Here is a 22,172-nt window from a genome sequence, read left to right on the forward strand (position 1 = left end):
TTGTTGTTTTGATTTTTCATCACTAAAATGGCAATGACAATACTTACCCCACAGGACTGGAATGAGGATTTGATGGGATACATGCAGCACCAAGTCAATGACATGTGTCCACGGGGGTCCTTGAAATCAGGGTTTCTATACTTGCTCAGTGTATGTCTATGCAGGGGCGGGGGAGGAGGGTTAGATAGTTGCTAAATGTCCTATCTCTGAGCTTCCACAGTTCTAGGTTTTCTCCTCCATCATTTCTACCTATAGTTCATGAACTCTTGACGCACTCTTGACGTAGTAGCAGGTCTGCCTGAGTTTGGCCCATCACTCACTAGCTGTGTGATTCTAGGCACCCATTTCCTTCTCTTAGAATGATATGAACCCTGCCTATGATGGTCAGTCTCATAGGATCCTTGCAGAAATTTCATGAGATGGCCCCCATGACACACAGAGTACAGCACCTGGCAGGTAAGAAAACCTCAAGAGAGGATAATCGTTATCACTATTATTATTATTTTTTCCAGGCTTTTCAGGGGGCTTGTTGTTTTCCATTGCTGTTTCTGTGGCTATAATGTGCCACAGAGTGCCAAGGGCTGACTTCAAAGTCAACTGTGAAGATGCAGTTTCTTTGCAAGGTTGGCATTGATTCTACCATCTTCTCTCCTGCAAATATTTAGATCTTTTTACAGAAACACATTAAAAACTTTTCTTCCTTTTCCCCCAAAGCCTCATTAACAAGCAATATATGTAGTTAAATTCTTTGTGTTGGAATTCTTTCTTTCTCTCCTCTCTTTCTTTCTTTCTTTCTTTCTTTCTTTCTTTCTTTCTTTCTTTCTTTCTTTCTTTCAGATTAGTATTTATAGTAAAAATAACATAACTTCAAAGGAAATCGAATTAAAAGGAAACAAAAAACAGAGTTGCTGATAATCGCCAGCCTGTTCCCTTCCAGGCCCGTCCCACACGTGTGCACAGGAGGCGGTGGTTAACAGCACAGGCGACCGGGTCACGATTGTCGTGTCTGGAATCCCAGCACCACCGTGTTGTGTCCTAGGCAGGTTACTTCATCTTCCTAAGCCTCAGTTTCCCCATATTTAAAATAGGGCTGATAACCAAACCTCTCAGAGGACTATATGAGATCATTCACACAGGGCTTTGCCCCATGGCTTGCCCAGTGAGTGTTAACTACCTGAAGATCCTGTAAAAACTTGTACATTGCTCCCCAGACAAGTCAGCATGGCTTGCCAATCTTGGACGTGTTTGTACGTCGCTCATTTTCCCCACTGCTGGTTCAAAGGCAATCTGAACCAAGGCGTTGGCTCAGCTTCAGAGCAGCATCCACTTAACTCCAGAGAGACAAGAAAGGGCAGGTCCTCTTGGGGAATCGGTCAGCAGCGGATACTTTTAGCACATGGAGCATTCCTCTCCCGCGGGAGTCCAAGTGCAACAATCTCATGATAAGCTCGAGTTTTTCCAGCCGCTGAGAGATAGAAAGTTTCAGGGCCTTTTTTTTTTTTTTTTTTTTTTTTAATGTGCACAAGTCTAGAATCCTCTGTTGCAAACATAGCTGCTGTCCAACTCCGAGTACTCCACTCTGTCACGTGACCCTGGGGCTTAACAATTGCATCACTGACAACGTAACCCTATGCAGTGTGAGCTGAATTCAACTAATAAGACTGCCAGGACTTACTGGGGTGATATCTTTGTAATTTATACAAACATCCGTTCACTATGTTATATATCTGAGACTAATATAATATTGCATGTCAACTAGAGTAGAAAAATTTGAAAGAATTATGGTGATTATTTAATAGTATATACAAGTATTGAATCATTATGTTGTACACCTAAAACTAATATAATGTTATATGTCAATTATAGTACACCTCAATTTTCTTTTTTTTGTGTGTGTGACAGAGAGAGTCAGAGAGAGAGAGAGAGACAGATAGGGACAGACAGACAGGAAGGGAGAAAAGATGAGAAGCATCAGTTTCTTGTTGTGGTACCTTAGTTGTTCATTGATTCTTTTCTCATATGTGCCTTAACTAGGGCGCTACAGCAGACTGAGTGATCCCTTGCTTGAGCCAGTGACCTTGGGTCCAAGCTGGTGAGCCTTGCTCAAACCAGATGAGCCTGTGCTCAAACTAGCAACCTCAGGGTCTCAAACCTAGGTCCTCCGTGTCCCAATCTGATGCTCTATTCACTGTACCACTGCCTGGCCAGGTGGTATACCTCAATTGTTAAGGAAAGGGAAAAGCATGGATGCTGAAAGCTGGAGAGGGTATCCAAGGGCATCTAGGCTGATTGCATCCATTTTACAGATAGAAAAACTGATCCAGAGAGGGAACAGCACGTGCCTAAGTTGGAAGCAAAGACAGGAGCGAACTTGAACATCTGCATCTCATGTTGTTTCCAGGAAGAAAGGAAGATGATTTTACATAGAGCACCCTCCTCAGCTACAAACCAGAGCACATCTATGGCTCAGATTGTCTTCCTGGAGACTTCCATGAAGCTTTATGGTGGCATGGCTAAGACGCAAACTCCCAGAACAATGTGGCTCAGCCACTGCCCGGTTAGGGCACTTGAACAAGTCATTTCACCTCTCAGTTTTATTGTCTGTAAAATGGGGATGATAATGGTGATATGATGATGGGTGAATGACTTAATATTTTCAAAGCACTAAGAACAATGCTTGCACATAGAAACTGCCATGTAAGCTCTTGTGAAACAAAAATTAGAACAGGAGCATAGACAGTATATCAGAGCCGACCATAGACCTGGGTTCTGGTCCGGCCCTGTCTGGATGTGGGACAGAGCAAGTTCCTTCCCCTCACTGGGCTCAGTTCATGCTCTGCAAGTTGGAGGGTTGGACACCTGCTGGGCCTGCGGCCTCTCCAGGCTGGGCTCTGCTCCCAGGCCTCTCAGGTCTGCATACCTTTGGCCTCTCTCTGTGCTGTGATTCTGGAACCTGGGCCAGGGGCGGCTAAAATGTGAGCTGGAATGTTTGTGCTCTTAGTAAGAAGGGAGGCTCACTAAATCTTTTCAAAACCCACATATTGACTTGCAAATCAGGTAACAGAGACATCTCAATGAAGGGGCCAATTGTGTGGCTGGGACCAAAAAATCCCAGTGGACTCCGTTATCTCCTATCCTTTCTCTGGTTTCTCTTTTCTTTCCTTGAACTTAGAGAGAAAGGGTCTTTGAAAATGTTCATTTCTAAACCACTATAGTGTGAGAAACACAGGTTTCAGATTGCCCAGCCCTACTCCCAGATCCAAATACACCGGTACCTTCCTCCTTCCAGAGTGGGAGGGGCAGGCAACCTGAGTCTCCATGCCCCCGTATTGTGACACTGGGCGAGTTGTCCGCTTTCGGGGCCCCAGGTGCTCCACCCACCCAGTGGACACAGTATCCCTTCCTGTTAACCCCCTGGGAGAAGGGCTCAGGGGAGCTGGCCACGGGACAGGTGCCAAGGCCCTGGGAATTTGCTGCTGGAGCAGATACCCTGATATTTGGGGTGGGGACACTGTGGGAGCTCTCTGCCAGTTTAGGAGTGAAACAGAGCCCCCAGCTGGAAATCAAGCAGTCCTTGGGGGCTACGCCCTGGGTTCTGAGAGGGCTCCTCCCTCTGCCCCTCCCCACTCTCAGGTCTGACGCCTGCCTCTGGCCCTTGTTGTCATCTGCCCTATGTGTGGTCACAGTCTAATCTAACCTCATTCTTTTTTTTTTTTTTTTTTTTTTTGTATTTTTCTGAAGCTGGAAACGGGGAGGCAGTCAGACAGACTCCACATGCGCCCGACCGGGATCCACCCAGCACGCCCACCAGGGGGCGATGCTCTGCCCATCCGGGGCATTGCTCTGTCGCAACCAGAGCCACTCTAGAGCCTGGGGCAGAGGCCAAGGAGCCATCCCCAGCGCCCGGGCCATCTTTTTGCTCCAATGGAGCCTTGGCTGCGGGAGGGGAAGAGAGAGACAGAAAGGAAGGAGAGGGGGAGGGGTGGAGAAGCAGATGGGCGCCTCTCCTGTTTGCTCTGGACGGGAATCGAACCCAGGACTTCCACATGCCAGGCCGATGCTCTACCAATGAGCCAATCGGCCAGGGCTCTAACCTCATTCTTGTCCAGTGGCTCAGGGCAACCCCAGCAGCCCCCAAGGACAGAGGGAGCAGGCCTTGAGAGCCCCCTGGGGGTTTCTACCTCACCCTGGGAATAGCAAAGATAACCAATATGTTGGTAGAGGGGAAAGAATCCTTTCTTATCATTAGAACTCTCCCACCACAGGCTGGGCAGGACACCTCTCACACATGTCCTGACATCTCCTCCAGTCCCTCTGTCCTAAGACACCAAGCCCACCAAATCATTGCTCCTCAAAGGCTTCCTGGACCTACTGAGGAGCTCCAGACTCTCCTGTAAGCCCCTCTCTACTTTATCCTGAACCATTCCAGGCTCCTCAGACCCTCCACAGAAACCATGCTGAGACTCTCTGTCCCCAGTGACCTTCTGTACAGGACACTTTGCTCATGGCCTTCACTTGGTGTAGAATTATTTGTTTTTATTCTTGACTTAGAAAAATCCAGGATCCAATTCCAATATCACCTGTTCCGTGAGGCCTCCCACCAGTAAGGATTGATCCCCTCCCTGAGCTCCTGTCTGCTCTCATTTAGAACAGGGTTTATATTGTGCCCACTGCCCACCGGATTGAGTGCCTGAAGGACAGAGTCCCCACCAGGTTCCCCCGTCTGTAGCCAGCACCTGGCCTGGCGCCTGGCAGGTAACTGAGCTGTGCTCACTGAGTTGACTACAACAGTACATCCCCCCTTTAGTTTTCACATTTTAAAGCTGTTTGTTCTCACGGCAGTGATCTAGGATAGAATTAGAACGGAATAATTTTATAGTGAGAAAGCTGAAAGCTTGATTGTTTCTTGCCCACATCACTCATTTTTAATGGAACCCAGGCTAAGAGGGAGCCACGATGCCAGGGGACAGAGAGGAACCCCAGGCTCGCCTACCAACGCTGCCTTCTAATCAACCTGAGAAACCCTGTCAGGGGAACCCTCTCCCCATGGCTGGGCCGGATGACGGTGTGCTGCTGGAGGAACCTGCCATTCTATGGGGCCTCGGACCCCCCAGGGCCCCCAGCCAAGGATTCTGGGTTATCTAGGAAGAAGCCACTTAATCAAATCTGGAGATAAGAACATGTTATAAGCTTATAAAAACTTGGTCCTAAAAGGGATCAACAATTGTATCATTTTATGGATGGGGACACTAAGGGCTAGACAAGGACAGCAACTGGTTCAAGGTCACAAGGAGTGTAAGAGACAGGGCGAGGGTTAGAATTGGGACATCTAACCTCTAGTCCTGCAATTTTCCTGCTAACCTTACACTGGTATAGAAGTATTCTTTTTGTACAGATCACTGTTAATCTAGAGTTGAGCAATGACAAGTTTTTTAAAAAGGTGTGAAATGTTCCATTTTTTATTTAAAAGTATATCCAAAGGAAAATTTACTGAATAATTCAATAACCTTCATTATTTACCTTCTTCTTGCTGGGCATTGACCTGTGTATCTGAGACAGAGATATGGGATAAAGGCCCTTGTCTAGTAGCCGCCTAGGAATCTCTCCCTAACCCTGCTCATGGCTCCATGGTGCCTGGCCAAACCGCAAACATGACCAAGGAGCCTCCTGCCTTTTGATGCTGTGATCCTAACAGCAGAGGTGAATCCTAAGCATTAAACACACATCTTGCCCTGGCCAATTGGCTCAGTGGTAGAGAGTCAGTTCACTGTGTGGATGTCCTGGGTTCGATTCCCAGTCATGGCACACAGGGGAAATGACCATCTGCCTCTTCACCTCTCCCTCTCCCTTTCTCTCTCTTTTCTCTCTTTTCCCCTGTTGCAGCCATGGCTCAATTGGAGCTCATCTGCCCTGGGTGCTGAGAATGGCTCCGCAGAGCCTCTGCCACAGGCACTAAAAATAGCTCGGTTGTGATCATGACCCCAAATGGGCAAGGTATCAGCCCCAGACAAGGGTTGCTGGGTGGATCCCAGTTGGGGTGCATATAGGAGTCTGTCTCTCTGTCTCCCCTCCTCTCAGTTGGAAAAGAAGAAACAAAACAAAATCCCACACTTAAGTGTGCCAGCTATGAATTGCAATGATAAAAACATCAAACAGCCTGACCAGGCAGTGGGTGCAGTGGATAGAGTGCCAGACTAGGACACGGAGGACCCAGGTTCAAAACCCTGAGGTTGCCAGCTTGAGCTCGGGGTAACTGGCCTGAGTGTGGGATCATAGACATGACTCCATGGCCGCTGGCTTGAGCCCAAGGTTGCTGGCTTGAGCCCAAGGTTGCTGGCTTAAAGCCCACAGTCGCTGGCTTGAGCCCAAGGTCGCTGGCTTGAAGCCCAAAGTCGCTGGCTTGAGCCCAAGGTCCCTGGCTTGAAGTCCAAGGTCACTGGCTTGAGCCCAAGGTTGCTAGCTTGAGTAAGGGGTCACTCGCTCTTCTGTAGCCCCTCCACCCCTGTTAAGGCACATACGAGAAAGCAATCAATGAACAACTAAGGAGCTACAACAAAAAATTGATGCTTCTCATCTCACTCCCTTCCTGCCTGTCTGTTCCTGTCTGTCCCTCTCTCTGACTCTCTCCCTGTCTCTGTCACAAAACAAACAAACAAACAACAACAAAAAAACATCGAACAAGTGAAGGTGACTCTTCTTTCTAGTCCTTTATTAGTTGATTCATTCCATAACACATTTTCCGGCCACCATCCTGAAGCAGCTGCCTGGATGGAATGGAGGAACGGGCTTATTCAGACTCAATTGAGGTGCTAGCTAGGTGGCAACACCTTGCAGGACTGGGCCAAGGTTCTCTCAGCATCTGCATGTGCCCTGAATCAGTGCCCATCACATGGTGCTGCTTGTCCCCCAGCCAGGAGTCACGAGGCCAGGAATCAAGTGTAGAAATGGGAGTGGCACCACTCACTATTACCCCTAGTGACTCACTGGCAAAATCTTAGCTTCTTGTTCCTGTGACCTTATGCTCTGCTGGCCTAGAGGTCTTAATTCCAAAGGGAGAAATGCTTCCTCCAGAAGATCCAACAATGACTCCATTGGACTGGAACTTAAGACTGATGCCCCACCACTTTGGGCTCCTCATACCTCTGAACAATAGGCAGAGAAGGAGTTTCTATATTGGCTGGGATGGTTAGATCCTAATTACCCAGGGGAAATTGGACTTCTGCTCCACAATGGAGGTAAGGAAACACACGTCTGCAACAGAAGATTGCTTAGGGCTTTCTTAGTATTACATGCCCTGTGGTTAATTAAAGTCAATGAAAAGCAACAACAACCCAATCCAGGCAGCCCACTAATGGCTCAGACTCTTCGAAATGAAAGTTTGGATCATTTAAGCAGGCAAAGCACCACGACCAGCTAGGTGCTTGCTAAAGGCAAAGGGAATACGGAATAGGTAGAGGAAGAAGGTAGTTATAAATACCAGCTATAGCCAGGTGATCTGTTGGAGAAACAAGGACTATAATTATCACGAGTATTTCCTTCTTGTTTTGTTATGAATATGTTTGCAGGTGTGTTGCATTAAACAAGTATTTTCATTTTCTTCCCTCCTATACTCTTATTATGTAACATATTTGATTTTATACTGTAGCATTTAAGTATTGTTAATTTTATACCACTTAAGTCAAGTACTTAAGTGATGGGCTACCAAGGAGAAGAGCAGAACTGAACCAACAGCTCTTCCTGGGTCTCGAGCCTCCAGTCTTAGGACTAAAACTACACCATCCACTCTCCTGGGTCTCCAGCTTGCCAACTGCTGACCTTGGGACTTGTCAGTCTCCCTAATCGTGTGAGGCAATTTCTAATAATAAATCTCTCTATTTGTACATACATCCGATTGGTTCTGTTAGAGAGCCCTGGCAAATACCACACACACACACCTGCAAAGGCAATGCTATTCCAACATGATTGCCGTAGAAGGAAAGTGGGAATGGTAGCTTCCAGAAGTCTGCACCTGTCCCTCCCCCAGGTGGTGATGGTTGCTGTCCCTGGGACAACACTGTCCCCTTTAATGCCTACTCACATCAGGGTCCAGCTCATCCAGCTCGTTTTCCAGAGTCCTGAGCTCTTCCTCTGTTAGGGCTCCGAGGATTTTATCTTCATCCAGGTCGCGGTATTTCTCTAGTTCTCGTCTGTACGACATTGTAGAAGAACTTGTCTTTGTCTTCTGAGTTTTTGTGCTGATCTAAGAACTATCAGAAAGAGAGAGGTCTTAGAAAGTCCCTTCTTGTATTTGTTCTCAGAGAAAATAAATGCTGGTCATTCCCATGGTGGCCTGGGCATGTTTTATGAATTGTCAGGATGACTGCTATCACGGAACACTGCACTAAGTTGGACTAATTCCATAATAAAACTATGCACGGTAAAAGTCCTGAGGGCATGTAAGTCAATGAATTGTAATTGATTGTATTGGCATGACCATTAATTGTAAGTAACAAGTGATTATAAATGGCTTACTATTTTATTCTGCAAGTAGTTTAAATACTTTTCTGTACAATCCTCCACCCTTCATCCCACACCTCTATGGAATACATGAATGCTGGAAACTCTGCCCAAGCTGGTTTTTTTGTTTGTTTGTTTGTTGTTTTGTATTTTTCTGAAGCTGGAAACTGGGAGGCAGACAGACTCCCGCATGTGCCCGACCGGGATCCACCCGGCACGCCCACCAGGGGGCGATGCTCTGCCCATCTGGGGCGTTGCTCTGTTGCAACCAGGACCATTCTAGCGCCTGAGGCAGAGGCCATGGAGCCGTCCTCAGCTCCCGGTCCAACCTTGCTCCAATGGAGCCTTGGCTGTGGGAGGGGAAGAGAGAGACAGAGAGGAAGGAGAGGGGGAGGGTGGAGAAGCAGATGGGTGCTTCTCCTGTGTGCCCTGGCCAGGACTCAAACCCGGGACTCTTGCACGCCAGGCCGACACTCTACCATTGAGCCAACTGGTCAGGGCCTCAAGTTGTTTTTATAAGAGGGACAGCTTCATGGTTAACTGAGCACCTGCTTCCTGCAGACGCTTCTCCTAGAACATCTCATTCAATCCTCACAAAAAGTAGCCAACAGGAATGCGAACTCTTACTACCACGCCAAGCCATGTGTTGAGCAATTCATAAGGATTTCCTAATTTAATCTCTGAGGTAGGTGTTAGCTGTTATCTTCATTTTACAGATGAGGACATTGAGCTTAGAGATGTTGGGAGACTCAAAGAAATCACGATACTAAGAAGTGGCAGAACTGTCCTTTGACCCCAGCCAAACCTGCTGGCTCTCTGAGGTCGTGTTGCTCTAGCCCAGCAGTTCTCAACCTGAGGGTCGCGATCCCGGGGGGTCGAACGACCAAAACACAGGGGTCGCCTAAAGCCATCAGGTTGAGAACCGCTGCTCTAGCCATTCTATTCCGACACCTTCTGCATAGAACCTCCTAAATCCAGGCAAGAAGAAGGTTGCCTAATTTAGACCCTTTGTCTTACTCCTGAGAGACCTGGCTCAGAGGGAGAAAGTGATTGGCCCGAGATGTCCAGGAAGACCGATGTCCAGATCTGCCATGTCCCATGCTGCTCTCCTTCGCAAGAGAAGGCTACTGCTCACTTCCCATGGCACAGATGAGATACAACACCTATGTCTGGATCCGGTTTCTGCTACTTCCCATGAACTCATTTGATCTTGACATTACTGTAAGTCAAGTTTTAACCAAAACCATTTTATCAGTGAAGAAACTGAGAGATGGCCTAGGACCCTGGTTGGCGAACCACGGCTCGTGAGCCACATGCAGCTCTTCGGCCCCTTGAGTGTGGCTCTTCTACAAAATACCACGTGCGGGCGCTACCTCTGTAAGGAATGTACCTACCTATATAGTTTAAGTTTAAAAAATTTGGCTCTCAAAAGAAATTTCAATCATTGTACTGTTGATATTTGGCTCTGTTGACTAACAGGTTTGCTGACCACTGGCCTAGGGTTTGACTTAGGACCACTATCATGGCCATAGCACTCATTCCTCATACAGCTCGCACGTCTGTCTCCCTTGGCTCCCACGTGACCAGGGGCTGGGTTTGCTTCATCCCGCTCTCCTCAGAGCCCAACCCAACATGTGCATACGGCAGAAAGTGTTTTACTGAAATGAACTCAATTCCAGTTCTCTACCTGTCATTGTTGGTCCAGTCTGATAGCCTGAAGGAGATTCTGGGCTCTTCTCCACTAGGAAAGAAATGTCAGCTTGCTGTAGAAGCTGCTAGCCTCTCTGTGTTTGTTCCAACTGACCTTCAACCTCCACTGAGCTGAGCCACCAGCCTTCCTTTCTGAAACTGACAGAGAAAGGTGAGGCAGCAGCTCGGCCTTCCTCGGATACTGTGGAATGGAACGTGGGTTGCTGTATCGACTTGCTGTTATGGGTTCAATTGGGTTCCCTCCAAATTCATATGTTAAAGTTCTACCTCCAGTACTTCAGTAACCCAGTACCATACTGCAAGTAAGAGGGTGACAGTACTCGAAAATAGGGTCCTTGCAGATATAATTAGTTAAGTGTAGGTGAGGTCATGGTGGAGAAGGGTGAGCCCCTAATCCAACATGACTGGTGTCCTTGTAAAAAGAGGAGAGTTGGACAGACCTGCATGCAGGAAGAACACAATGTGAAGATAACAAAGGCAGAGGTCAGGGCGATGCTTCCACCAGATTGCCAGCGAACCACTAGAAGCGAGGGGAGAGGCCAAGACACATCCTCACAGCCCCGGGAAGGAACCAACCCTATCGATACCTTGATCTTAAATTTCTAGCATCTAGAACTTTAAGACAGTAAATTTCTGTTTTTGGTTTATGGTACTTTGCTATGGTATTCCTAGCAAACTAATACACTCAGCATCGCCTTCTTCATAGTGTGTGTTTTCAGCTGCCCCTCTCAACCCCCTGCAAATAAACAAACAAAATCCCTGGTTCATTTGCAATGACTGATGGAACTTTTCAAGTAGGGAGAAACAAAAACTAAAATTTGATAACCAACTAATCAATCAAAAAGGTGGAATTGTTATTTAAAAGCAATTAAAGTAGCCCAATCAGTGGTGGCACAGTGGATAAAGCACTGACCTGGGATGCTAGGTCCCACATTCAAAACCCCAAAGTCTCTGGCTTGAGCACAGGCTCATCTGGTTTGAGCACGGGCTCACCAGCTTGAGTGCACAGTCGCTGGCTTGAGCGTGGGATCATTGACAGGATTCCATAGTCACTGGCTTGAGCACAGGCTCATCTGATTTGAGCACGGGCTCACCAGCTTGAGTGCACAGTCGCTGGCTTGAGCGTGGGATCATTGACAGGATTCCATAGTCACTGGCTTGAGCCCAAAGGTCACTGGCTTGAAGCCCAAAGGTTGCTGGCTTGAAGTCCAAGGTCTCTGGCTTGAGCCCAAGGTTGCTGGCTTGAGCAAGGGGTCACTGACTCAGCTTGTGCCCCCTGGTCAAGACACGTATGAGAAACAATCAATAAACAACTAAAGTGATGCAACTACGAGTTAATGTTTCTCATCTCTCTCCTTTCCTCTCTCTCTCTCTCCCTTCCTGTCTCTCTCTCTCCTTCCCTCTCTCTTTTTCTTTCTCTCAGGTGCATGTGCACTAAAACCCATAAAAACAAACAAACAAAAAAACCCAATTAATTAAAAATAAACTAAAACTGAAGTTCACTGAGCTAACAGAAAAAGCCTGCATTTCAGAAAGCAGAGACACGTGTTATTAATGTAAGTTTGTGCGTGTGCGGGCATATTTGTAGAAGAAATCCAAGTGGGTGACAGCTGGCTTGATAAGAAAGAACTTGCTTCCCAAATACAGAAAACCCCAGTGCCATCGTTTCCTCTAAGAATGGCTCCAGTTGGCCTGACGTCTTCCTTTGACCAGACCCCAAGAATGCAATGTTCAGACCATAAATGCGCCCCCCCCCCCGATTCATTTCTATTTAGTTCCAAAGAAAGCACAAGCAGCTGACAGTGTTCTGGTATAGATGGAAAAAAGCTTCCTGAGGTTCTCAAAGAATAACCTAATTTGGCTTTTCCTAAGTGGAACCAGAAGAAGTCTCCATCCTGAGACCAAGAGGAAGCCTAGTCAAGGACTTAGAATCTTCCAGAACCAACTCACAGAGATACCTCCGAACTGGTGTCTCTTAGGTGGGTTGCAAACTGTGTTTTTGGTGCTCCAACAGGTTTTGGGTTACATGAGGCTGCACAGGACTCTGGACTGCAGGACTTCTCAAAAGTGTTGGTCCGCGTCCACACACAGGATCTCTGAGAGGGACCGGTTCCAGGCAGAACTGCCCTGTCCTATGACCACGAAACCAGGTCTCTGAGAAACTGCTCCTGGGATTGGAATCTCATGAAACAAAATGGGGAAACAGTCTTAGACTCACCTCGGGGTGGTCACAAGAGGGGCCACTCAGACTCACACAGAAGCGACACAGGGACAGGACTAGCTACAACCAGTTTGGGACCCTGAGCGCTTCCCCTGCTTGTTATCTTCGCCAGCTGACTCATGTCCTGGATGACCTCATTAAAACCCTTAGAAAAAGTCGTGGGCAGACCCTGGAAGAAGGATAAACCAGGCAGAGGGGACAAGGGAGAAAGGGTCCACATCACAGCCAGCTCGGGACAAGAAATCGGGAGGGTCTGAAGAGAGAAGTAGGCGGGAACTATGGGGTCTGATGAAGGAGGGACAGGCTGGGGTGGCAGGCCACCCTGAGGGGCTCAATCATTAAATTTCCTGAGAATTAAGCCTCTCTTAACACACACAAGAAAGTTAATGATCCACTTACATACTCATCGGTGCTGTTGAATTCAAAAATCCTATTTTGGAGGATTTAAAAAGGCTCTTTCTAATGTCAAGTGTCCTTGGATATTACAGAGTGAAGAGGCACTACATTAAATAAACTGAGAGGAATAGAGAATGCCTAAGGTAATCCTGGAAGTTGTCAGCTTCAAGCTGCACTCACCCATTTGGCTGCCAGGGATGGTTTTTCTACAGCAAGATTCTCCTCACCTCAATGACTTGGGGGAACCAGAGGTGGGGGAAGGTCAGGGTAGGGAGAGGTGAAAGCCACATGTGACTAGAGCCCACTGCAAGCTTGGTACATTGTAGCTGTTCATAAAATGGCTCTGCTGCCCTGGCCGGTTGGTTCAGTGGTAGAGTGTGGGCCTGGCGTGCAGGAGTCCTGGGTTCGATTCCCGGCCAGGGCACACAGGAGAAGCGCCATCTGCTTCTCCACCCCTCCTCCTCTCCTTCCTCTCTGTCTTTCTCTTCCCCTCCCGCAGCCAAGGCTCCATTGGAGCAAGGTTGGCCCGGGCGCTGAGGATGGCTCTGTGGCATCTGCCTCAGGCGCTAGAATGGCTCTGGTTGCAGCAGAGCGATGCCCCAGATGGGCAGAGCATCGCCCCCTGGTGGGCATGCCGGGTGGATCCCAGTCGGGTGCATGCGGGAGTCAGTCTGACTGCCTCCCCGTTTCCAACTTCAGAAAAATACCAAAAAAAACCCCGGCTCTGCTTCCTAATTAAAGAGCTGTCGTGGATGGACACAGGCCTGAGATTCCTAAGACTTGGTAGTGAGAGGGTAACAGTATTTACCCCCTAGGGCAGGGGTCGGGAACCTATGGCTCGAGAGGGCTGGAGTGAGAGCCATGAGGGTCGCTCCCCAAAGGTACCTTCACCGGGCTCCTCTCCTCTGGGACTCTGTTTGCTCATCTGTAACATGAGCATTAAGTTTACATTATGGACTTGGAAATTCTGCGTGTAACCTATCTTTCTTGGAGGATCATGTGAATGGTCTATTATCTGTGCTGGGGGAGAGCTCAGGCCCTGAGAAAGCCCCTGCAGTGCCCCCACAGGGGGTTAAGATGGAGAGGCTAACCGAGGAGGCTCGCCCCTGATTCGTTTATCTGCGGTTGCATATAAGAATTCCCTTGAAGAAAAGATTAGCTGCTAAAATAAAAAGTTGAAAATCACTGGACTGCGTTTCTTTATCTATATAGTGAGAGGGTAACAGTATTTACCCCCTAGGGCAGGGGTCGGGAACCTATGGCTCGCGAGCCAGATGTGGCTCTTTTGATGGCTGCATCTGGCTTGCAGACAAATCTTTAATAAAAATAATAATAACATTAAAAATATAAAACATTCTCATGTATTCTCATAAAACAATCCATTCATTTCCTACCACTCATGTTCATGGTTGCGGGTGGCTGGAGCCAATCACAGCTGTCCTCTGAGACAACACCAAATTTTTATTGGATAATGCGTAAGGTACATGGGTCATTGTATGGCTCTCACACAATTACATTTTAAAATATGTGGCATTCATGGCTCTCTCAGCCAAAAAGTTTCTCGACCCCTGCCCTAGGGTGTTGGGAGGATAACTGGCAACAAGCAAGTAAGGGATAAAGCCTGGGACTGGTGCTCAGTCAACACAGGCTCAAGACGTGGGAGAAATTATTACGAGGCTGCTGCTGGGGCGCCACCTCTCCCCAGCCTGCTCTCCTCGTGCAGTCAGACTGTCGTTCCCCTCAGGTGCACCTGTCTCGTGCTTGTCTTCATGGCCCAGTGTCTAGTCCTGGGCCTGCCGAACACGCTAGTAGGGAATGAGCACGTTTGGGTTTTGGTCTAGTGTCTGGGAACTTTGATCAAGTCCCTTCTCTTCCTGGACCCTCCCTTTTCCCACTTTAAAATGGAAAGATGCCACCATGGCCCCGAGGGCTGGGAGCCCCAGGGGGAGGGGCCGGAAGGAAGCAGGTGATGGAGCTCCAGGCTCCCAGCAGGTCCCTCCCACAGCAGCACAGTGCCTCGGTTGCCTGCTTTCTAAACGGGGTCCCGAGTAAGAGTTGGTGAGAAAAATAAGGGCAGCTCAATATGTTTAAAACACATTTGAAAACTTAAGTCTTTCAAAGCTGGGGTTTATATTACGCTAATGGCACACCTGGCCATCCTGCTTCTCAGCAGCCTTAATCTGCTGCCTGCTAAATATGAAAAAAGTAGAAGTTACAAGCTGTGCCAGGACATAAAACGAGGCGGGTTGAACAGTAAAAATTAATGGGTCAAGGGCTGAGGCCACCCATCAGGAAACCTCAGAAACGAAAGCTCGGAGACAGGGACACTCGTGAAGTACCAAATATGCCTTTAAATCTCTCTCCCAAGTGGTCCTGTCACTTCTGCTAATGGCTTCTCCAGCACCCGCCCCAGTGGGGATTCGTGGGGAGGAGGTGCCAGAGAAGCATCTTGATTTATGGGATATATTTCCCCTGAGGTCAGGAAGAGCTGAGTCACTAGTTCAAATGAATATTTTCCAGTTATACCATCTTATTTCAGCCATGGTGACGTCTTAATGATGGGCAAAGAAAAGCTGATTTACCAAGTTGGTTCTTCAAGCCCTGGTCGAGTAGCTAGGTTGATTAGAGTGTCATCCTGTTATGCCAAGGTTGTGGGTTCGATCCCCGGTCAGGGCATGTACAAGAATCAACCAATGAATGCACAAATAAGTGGAACAATAAATCAATGTTTCTCTCACCCTCTCCCTCCCTCTCTCCCTTCCTCTTTCTCTTAACCCAATAAATAAAATAAGGAATTAGAAAAAAAAAAAAAAAAAGGTTGATTCTTCATACTGCACCTCTTCCTGTCTTTGTCCCTTCTCTTTCAGAAGACACTTCAGCTAAAGGGTTATGCCATGATCCCTTACCACTGAAGTCTGTGCCTCTCTCTTCCATGGGCTTCAGGGATGCAAGTGCCTGAGACGAGGACCCTGCTCCCTCTGAGGGAGCTGTCTTCCCCCTGCCCTCCTTCAAAGGGCACCTCAGAGGGGCAGCCATACTGTATATCATCACACTCCCTCCCCCCAGCAGATTGAACGGGACAGGTGCCTGGTTCAAGTCAATGACCTATGAGGTGGGACAAGAAAAAAGGATGAGTTGGATGAATATGAGCTCCTTTATTTTCTGGCACTGGTATGAACTTCCTAGGACTGCCCTAACAAAGTATACCACAAACTAAGTGGCTTAACAACAGAAATGTATGTCTCTCAGTTCTGGAGGCTGGAAGTTCAAAATCTAGGTGTTGGCAGGGTTGGCTCCTTCTGAGAGCTCAAAGGGCAAATCTGTTCCATGCCTCGCACAGTGCTGGGAGCCTCAGGCGTTCCTGGGCATGAGCGGGCTGTCTCCCAGCTCTGTACATGACTGTCTTCAAACATCCCTATATAGAGAGACCAGCCACACTGGATAAAGGCCTGCCTTGCAACCTTATCTCAACTAGATCATTTGCAAAGAACCTATTCCCAAATAAGGTCACATTTATAGGTACATCTTTTGGGGGGAATACAATTCAACCCATAACAGCACTGGATTGGGACATAAGGAGAGAATGTGGCAGGTGACAGAGGAAGTTGGGGATGAAGAGAGGTGAACATGCAGAACCCAGGCTATGAGGTAAGAGACGTGTGGGGGAGTGAGTCTTCATGGTGGGGGTGGGGTGAATTCACAGGGCTGGGAGATGGAGGACATCGTGTCCCCAGAAGTGCCCCGGCCCTGCTCCCTCAGGCCTGGATTGCTATGGCTCATGTTGGATTCATTATGTGGCCCCTGTTCTCCCACAATCCTCAGGAGGCTCACCCTCACGGCACTCTGATACCCTGACGGGGTCTCTGCTCCCTACAGCCGAACCAGAACAGAGCTCAGACTGTCGGTTCCCTCCTTCCCTTCTGCTCCTCCTTCTCAGTGTGCTTGATGATGAATTCTTCTTGGCCCATCTGTTTCCCCGGGTTCTGCCCTCTTCCCACTTCCTACACTTCCCCAGGGGTTCTTATCTCCCCTGTGAGGTCTGTTACCAGTGAAAAGCTGCTGCCTCTCAGGCGGTCTCTCTCTAGTTCAGGCTCCCTGCTGGGCACTTCTCCTGGAGTCCTCAGACTCACCGTGCCCAACCTGGAGCCCGGCCCTCCTCACTGCCACCACTGTCTGCTCTCCTGGGTGACGGTGCCTCTGCCACCCATCGGTCACCCAGGCAGGATGCCTGGGGTCAGCCTGAACTCTCGCCTTCCCACTCTCCCCAGCTCTGGGAGGTCCCTGCACCTGTCAATCCTCTCTCTCCCTCTTTCTCTATCTCTATCTTTATCTCTTTTGAATGTTACAGGTTTTTTTTGTTGTTGTGGTAAAATATAAGTAACAAAATTTACCATTTTAATCATTTAAGTGTGATTTTCTGCAGCATAAGTGCACTCATATTGTTGTGCTATCATCGCCACCAGCCACCCCCCCCCCCCAGCTCCCAGCTGAAACTGTCCCCACTAAGCACTCACTCCTGTCCTCCTCCCCCCACTCTGGCCCACGGCAGCCACCATCCCCTCTCTGACTACCCTGCGTGCCTCATCATAGTAGGATCATACATTATTTGTCTTTTTGTGACTAGAGTCCTATCTCTTTAACATCCTATGTATCTGCCTCCCCTCTCCCATTCCATGGTGCTTGCCTTTTTAAAAATCTACGTTATCTGCCTGACCTGTGGTGGCACAGTGGATAAAGTGTCGACCTGGAAATGCTGAGGTCGCCGGTTTGAAACCCTGGGCTTGCCTGGTCAAGGCACATATGGGAGTTGATGCTTCCAGCTCCTCCCCCCCTTCTCTCTCTGTCTCTCCTCTCTCTCTCTGTCTCTCCTTCTCCTCTCTAAAATGAATAAATTTTAAAAAAAATTAAAAAAAATTTTTAAAAAAATCTACGATATCACAGCAGCTACCCAACTGGTCGCCCTGCCTCTGTTCTGCTACTGTCCCGTCCCACTAGACCCAGCCTCCAGAAGATCTTTGTGAAAATCAGTTCTGATGCTGCCCCCGAGCTGAGAGGCACCTTCAATAGCCGTGATGACAGACAGAGAGCAGACTTCCCAGCCTCGAATTTGAAACCAACCCAGCCACTCATCCCTGAGCACCCCTGAAATTTCTGTCCTCTGGGTCTGCTCATGCAGTTCTTTCAGCCTGGGGCTCCCCGGCTTCGCGCAGTCTGAAGTCAACAAGTAGCTCAGAGCACAGCCTCTGCACACAGCAGCCTGCCTCTTTATCTGCAAAGGTGGCCACTCCACTGTCTCCTGAGCAGCCTGGGAATGCAGTGCTTGCTCGCCCTGCAGGGGAGACTGAGGATCCCACCCTTCCCACCCCTCGGCCCCCAGGCTGGGTGGGTGAGGGCAGCAAGCACAGTGACCAGCTCCCCATCTCAGCATGCAGCCCTGGCCTGAATCTGAGTCAAGGCGCCATGGCGATGGATCAGCCAGGAATACAGTCCTGGGGACAGGTCCCCAGGAGCAAGGGGACAACCATATTCTATCCCAGGCCAGTGACCTGCAAGATAAAATGATCACTGGCCCTGCATTGGGAAAGGGGGTGGGGTAGGTAGGGGGAGAACAGGGTAGACAGCAAGTAATGGAAGTTTTTTGTGGGTGGGGCTTTCTCAATGTTTATGTTTTAGAACTGAGTCATGAAATAAGACGCAATAATTATATTGATAACCACCCCAATGTGCAGAGAACTTTGCTGCTTATAAAACAACAACCACTTTCAGGACTGCAGATTTATGTCCCCTGTAGCCTGGGTGTGATGTCACCCATGATGCCATTGAGACAGACAGGGAGAGGGAGACAGCCAGACTGAGAGAGCCAAGCTCTCCGGGCCACCTGGTTCCCAATGCCCTACCTTCTCGCCTCCCCAGGGAGCCCCTGCCTGGGGCCTCGCCGCCCTCCCCGCCCTCCCCGCCCTGCCCTGCCCTGCCCTGCCCTGCCGCTCTCCGGGCATGGCTGGCTGCAGAATTGGCCAGGTCTAGTACAAAATAAGACTGTGGGGTCTTTTGTTCAAAAATAGAAAAAGTGCCATTACAGGTACTGAGACATGAAGTATTTCCTTTCTGTCATGGTCTCTCTCTTGTCATAGTGTTTTTAAAATGTATCATTTAATGTCACTATCTACACAGGTACCCGTGTGCTGTGGACTCTGAGCATGGAGTTTTCCTCCCCTGCCAGGTGCAGGCCAGACATGCCTGCCCTAGCAGGGGGCCGAGCAGTTGGGCCAGGAATCTCCCCTTCCCAAAGGCCACTGCCCGACGCACGGAGACGGGCGGTCCTCAGGTACTGCCACCTCTGTGCCAGGACACTAGGTGCCTGGACCGGGGTAGGTGGGAGGCTGGCCCTGCTCAGTTGCCAGCAGAATGCACAGGGGGCAGCGAGCCCCAGTGGCAGCTGGGCAGGGTGGGGAGGGGAAACTGGTGGGACTTGGGGGTACCAGGAGGTAAGGCAGCTGGAGTCTAAGAACCCATCTGCAGGAAGAAAAGAGGCTGCAGGAGGTGAGACCCCCTGAGAGCAAAGGTTCCAAGCCCTGGTGCATACCACACTGTCAATGGCAAGTCACTTAAAAATATAAACCCAAAGATAAAATTCATAAATTCAAGAAAGCCTCTGCAGAGCATTTAACCAAGCACAGGCCCCTGAGAAGTGTCTGTGCGCACCCGCACAGCCTACAACCAGTTCCCAGCCCTCTTTCCAGAACACCTACCCTGAAGGCCCCAGGGCCAGGCTCAGCCTTGTCTCACCTGAAATGGTTCTTTTCCTCCCTAGTATCTTGCAAACCACTGGAATCTCTGGTCTCCAGGGTCTGCCATCAGGAAGCAGAGGTAATGGTAGAAGGAACACTAAGATGGGAGTCAGGGGACCTGGTTACAAGTCCTGACTTTGGTTGAAGATTTGCTGTGTGTCCTTGAGCAAGTTGCTGTACCTCTCTGATCTCAGTCTTCACAATGTAATTCATTGAATTAGTATTTATTGAGGACCCATTTTGTGCAGTGTGGGCTTTTGTAGGAGAAACAGAAATCAGTAAGAGAGTCCCCTGCTCTCAGGAAGAGTACAGGAAAGTTAGGAGGCTAAGACACACAGAGAAATCCTTGAGGTGATGTCACATACACTGTCCCTTCATCTACTACCCTCAGAGTGGGGGACAACCTGGGTCATTATTAGCCCCACTGTACGGGTATGAGCCTCCTGTCGGGTCAGCTTGATCAAAGGTGAAAGCTTGGACTAGGGTCATGCCAACCTGGGCTAAAATCCCTGCCCTGGCTCTCACTGGCTTGGCAGCCTCGGGCACATCACTTAGTGCCTCCTGGATTCATTTGTAAAGTGAGTGTACAACAGGGACCTCTCAGGGGGAGCTGTGAAGCGGAAATGAGATAAAAGATGATGTGGTTCAGAAGGCTGGTTTGTACACCCCTGCCCCAGTCCCACGAAGCACTGGCCCAACGAGCCCACCCCAGAGCACTGGCTGCACTGAGCAGCCGTGAGAAAGGTCTGGGAGTTCTCAAGTGACTGTCCCCCCAACGTAAGTCAACAGTGTGAGGCATTGGTCCCCAAAGTCATGATGTTACTTCAGCTGCATTTATGAAAGTTCAGTGGCTAAAGCAAGGTCTTGCTTGGCTTCATGCTGGAGCTCAGCTCTGGGCTCCCACTCTTTCATTGGGGAGCTATTTTTCTTTTCTAAATAAGAAATTAGTTATATACAGTCAAGTGGGCAAATCTTAAGAGGACAGCTGACTGAATTTTCCCATATGCATACACATATGTAAACACCACTTTCTTATATACCTCCTTTCCAATCCGTCTCCCTAAAAGGTAACTACTATTCTGACTTTTAAAACCACAGATCAGTTTTGTCTGTTTTTGAATATCACATAAATGGAAAAGCGCAGCGGATATGTGGCCACTAGGGAGTTGACAGGATGAGATTTGAGGCCCTTCAAGACCTGATTCTATTATGAAAAACATGTTTTGGGGCCACTGAGTGGACAGGATGGGGACTCAGAGACCAGCAGTCTTTAGAGGATGGTTTGGCCTGTCGCGTTTGTTTTCCCTGGCTGATCTCACTCTCTTAGTCATATGGGAAAGTACCTTCTGCAAAATCAGAGAAACTAGACACAGGGACGCCCTCACTCTCTGCAGTTGCTACAAGCTCTGTCCCAGGGCACACTGAGCCCTGAAGGTCCACAGGCCTATCAAAGTTGTCAAATGGTTTAAATTAGAAAGGCCCAGTGTGTGTTTTCATCTTGCATCTCTTGAGGTTATCATGGTGTCTGGGTCACTGCATAAATTGTTTTAAGCAACAGGGTTCCAGGAAAAGCCTTTGAAATCACCTCTCTGCCCCAACTGGCCTGCCCTGACCACCTGCTCTGCAGACCATGCCCCTCTCCATCCTCTGGCTTCTCCCCCGGTCCCTTCAACTTCCCTAGTTCAGGCCACCGTGAGCACTCATCAACCTCTGTCTCTTCCATGTCATCTTTCTCCAGCCCAACTTAAAAGGGTTCCAGCAACCAAGTGTCCTCATACAAATGGGAGAGGTCATCACAGTTCTGCCATCAGACATCATCTTATTGGACCCCACCCCCGCCCCAAGACTGAAAGCTGCCAGGGGCAGGTAACCCTGTCCCCCGTGGTCCAACACAAAGTCCTATACCTCTTAGGTGCTGAAGGCAGATGAGTTGAATAAATGAACAGAACCCTAGCAGGATTATTCATTCTGACAGTCACAAGTGAAAACCATTGACAGTTAAAAATTGGCTTGTAGAAAAACTTGTGGAGCTCACATCTACTTTTGTTCTCTGTTTCACAAACACAAACTTGATCCCCTTGCCTCCCAGCAGGTGTTAACATAAGCTATTCCTTTATGGAAAACCAATATAAAAATTAGCACTAACAATGCCAAAAGGTAGATGGAACATCAGGGAAAAACATCTGCTGCTCATTGAACAAAGGGCTAATTTGTTTAACAGACAAAGATAAAAGTCTGAGACTTGCCAGTGTTCACAAGATGTGGGGAGACCAGCACTCTCACAATGAAGAGCCACCTACATTGTACACCCTCTGTTACTACAAGTTCATTCACATCTATTCAAATGCATACACCTTTTCTTAAATTGAATTTACTGGGGTGGCCCTGATTAACACAATTACATAGGTCTCAGTTGCCCAATTCCATAACACACTTCTGTACAGCATATTGAATGTTCACGCCTCCAGGTCAAGTCTTTGTCCATCACCATTTATGCCGCTATGCCCTCCTCCTCCTCCTCCCTCCCTGCAATCACCACAGTGTTGTCCAATGCACACACC

The 22,172-nt window shown here is 48.6% G+C and overlaps 1 protein-coding gene across 1 annotated transcript in view; it reads right to left on the bottom strand.

Moving 5' to 3' along the window:
* The window catches only part of TMOD1 (tropomodulin 1), an 86,350-nt gene that overhangs the window by 58,502 nt on the left and 5,676 nt on the right, over positions 1-22,172 (bottom strand). The window contains exon 2 of the mRNA XM_066367595.1: positions 8,078-8,246. Coding sequence (XP_066223692.1) covers positions 8,078-8,197 — 120 coding nt within the window. The 5' untranslated portion in view covers positions 8,198-8,246. The remainder of the gene's footprint in view (positions 1-8,077; positions 8,247-22,172) is intronic.

Source organism: Saccopteryx leptura, chromosome 2 (genome assembly GCF_036850995.1).
Source record: "Saccopteryx leptura isolate mSacLep1 chromosome 2, mSacLep1_pri_phased_curated, whole genome shotgun sequence".
NCBI classification, from domain to species: Eukaryota; Metazoa; Chordata; class Mammalia; order Chiroptera; family Emballonuridae; genus Saccopteryx; species Saccopteryx leptura.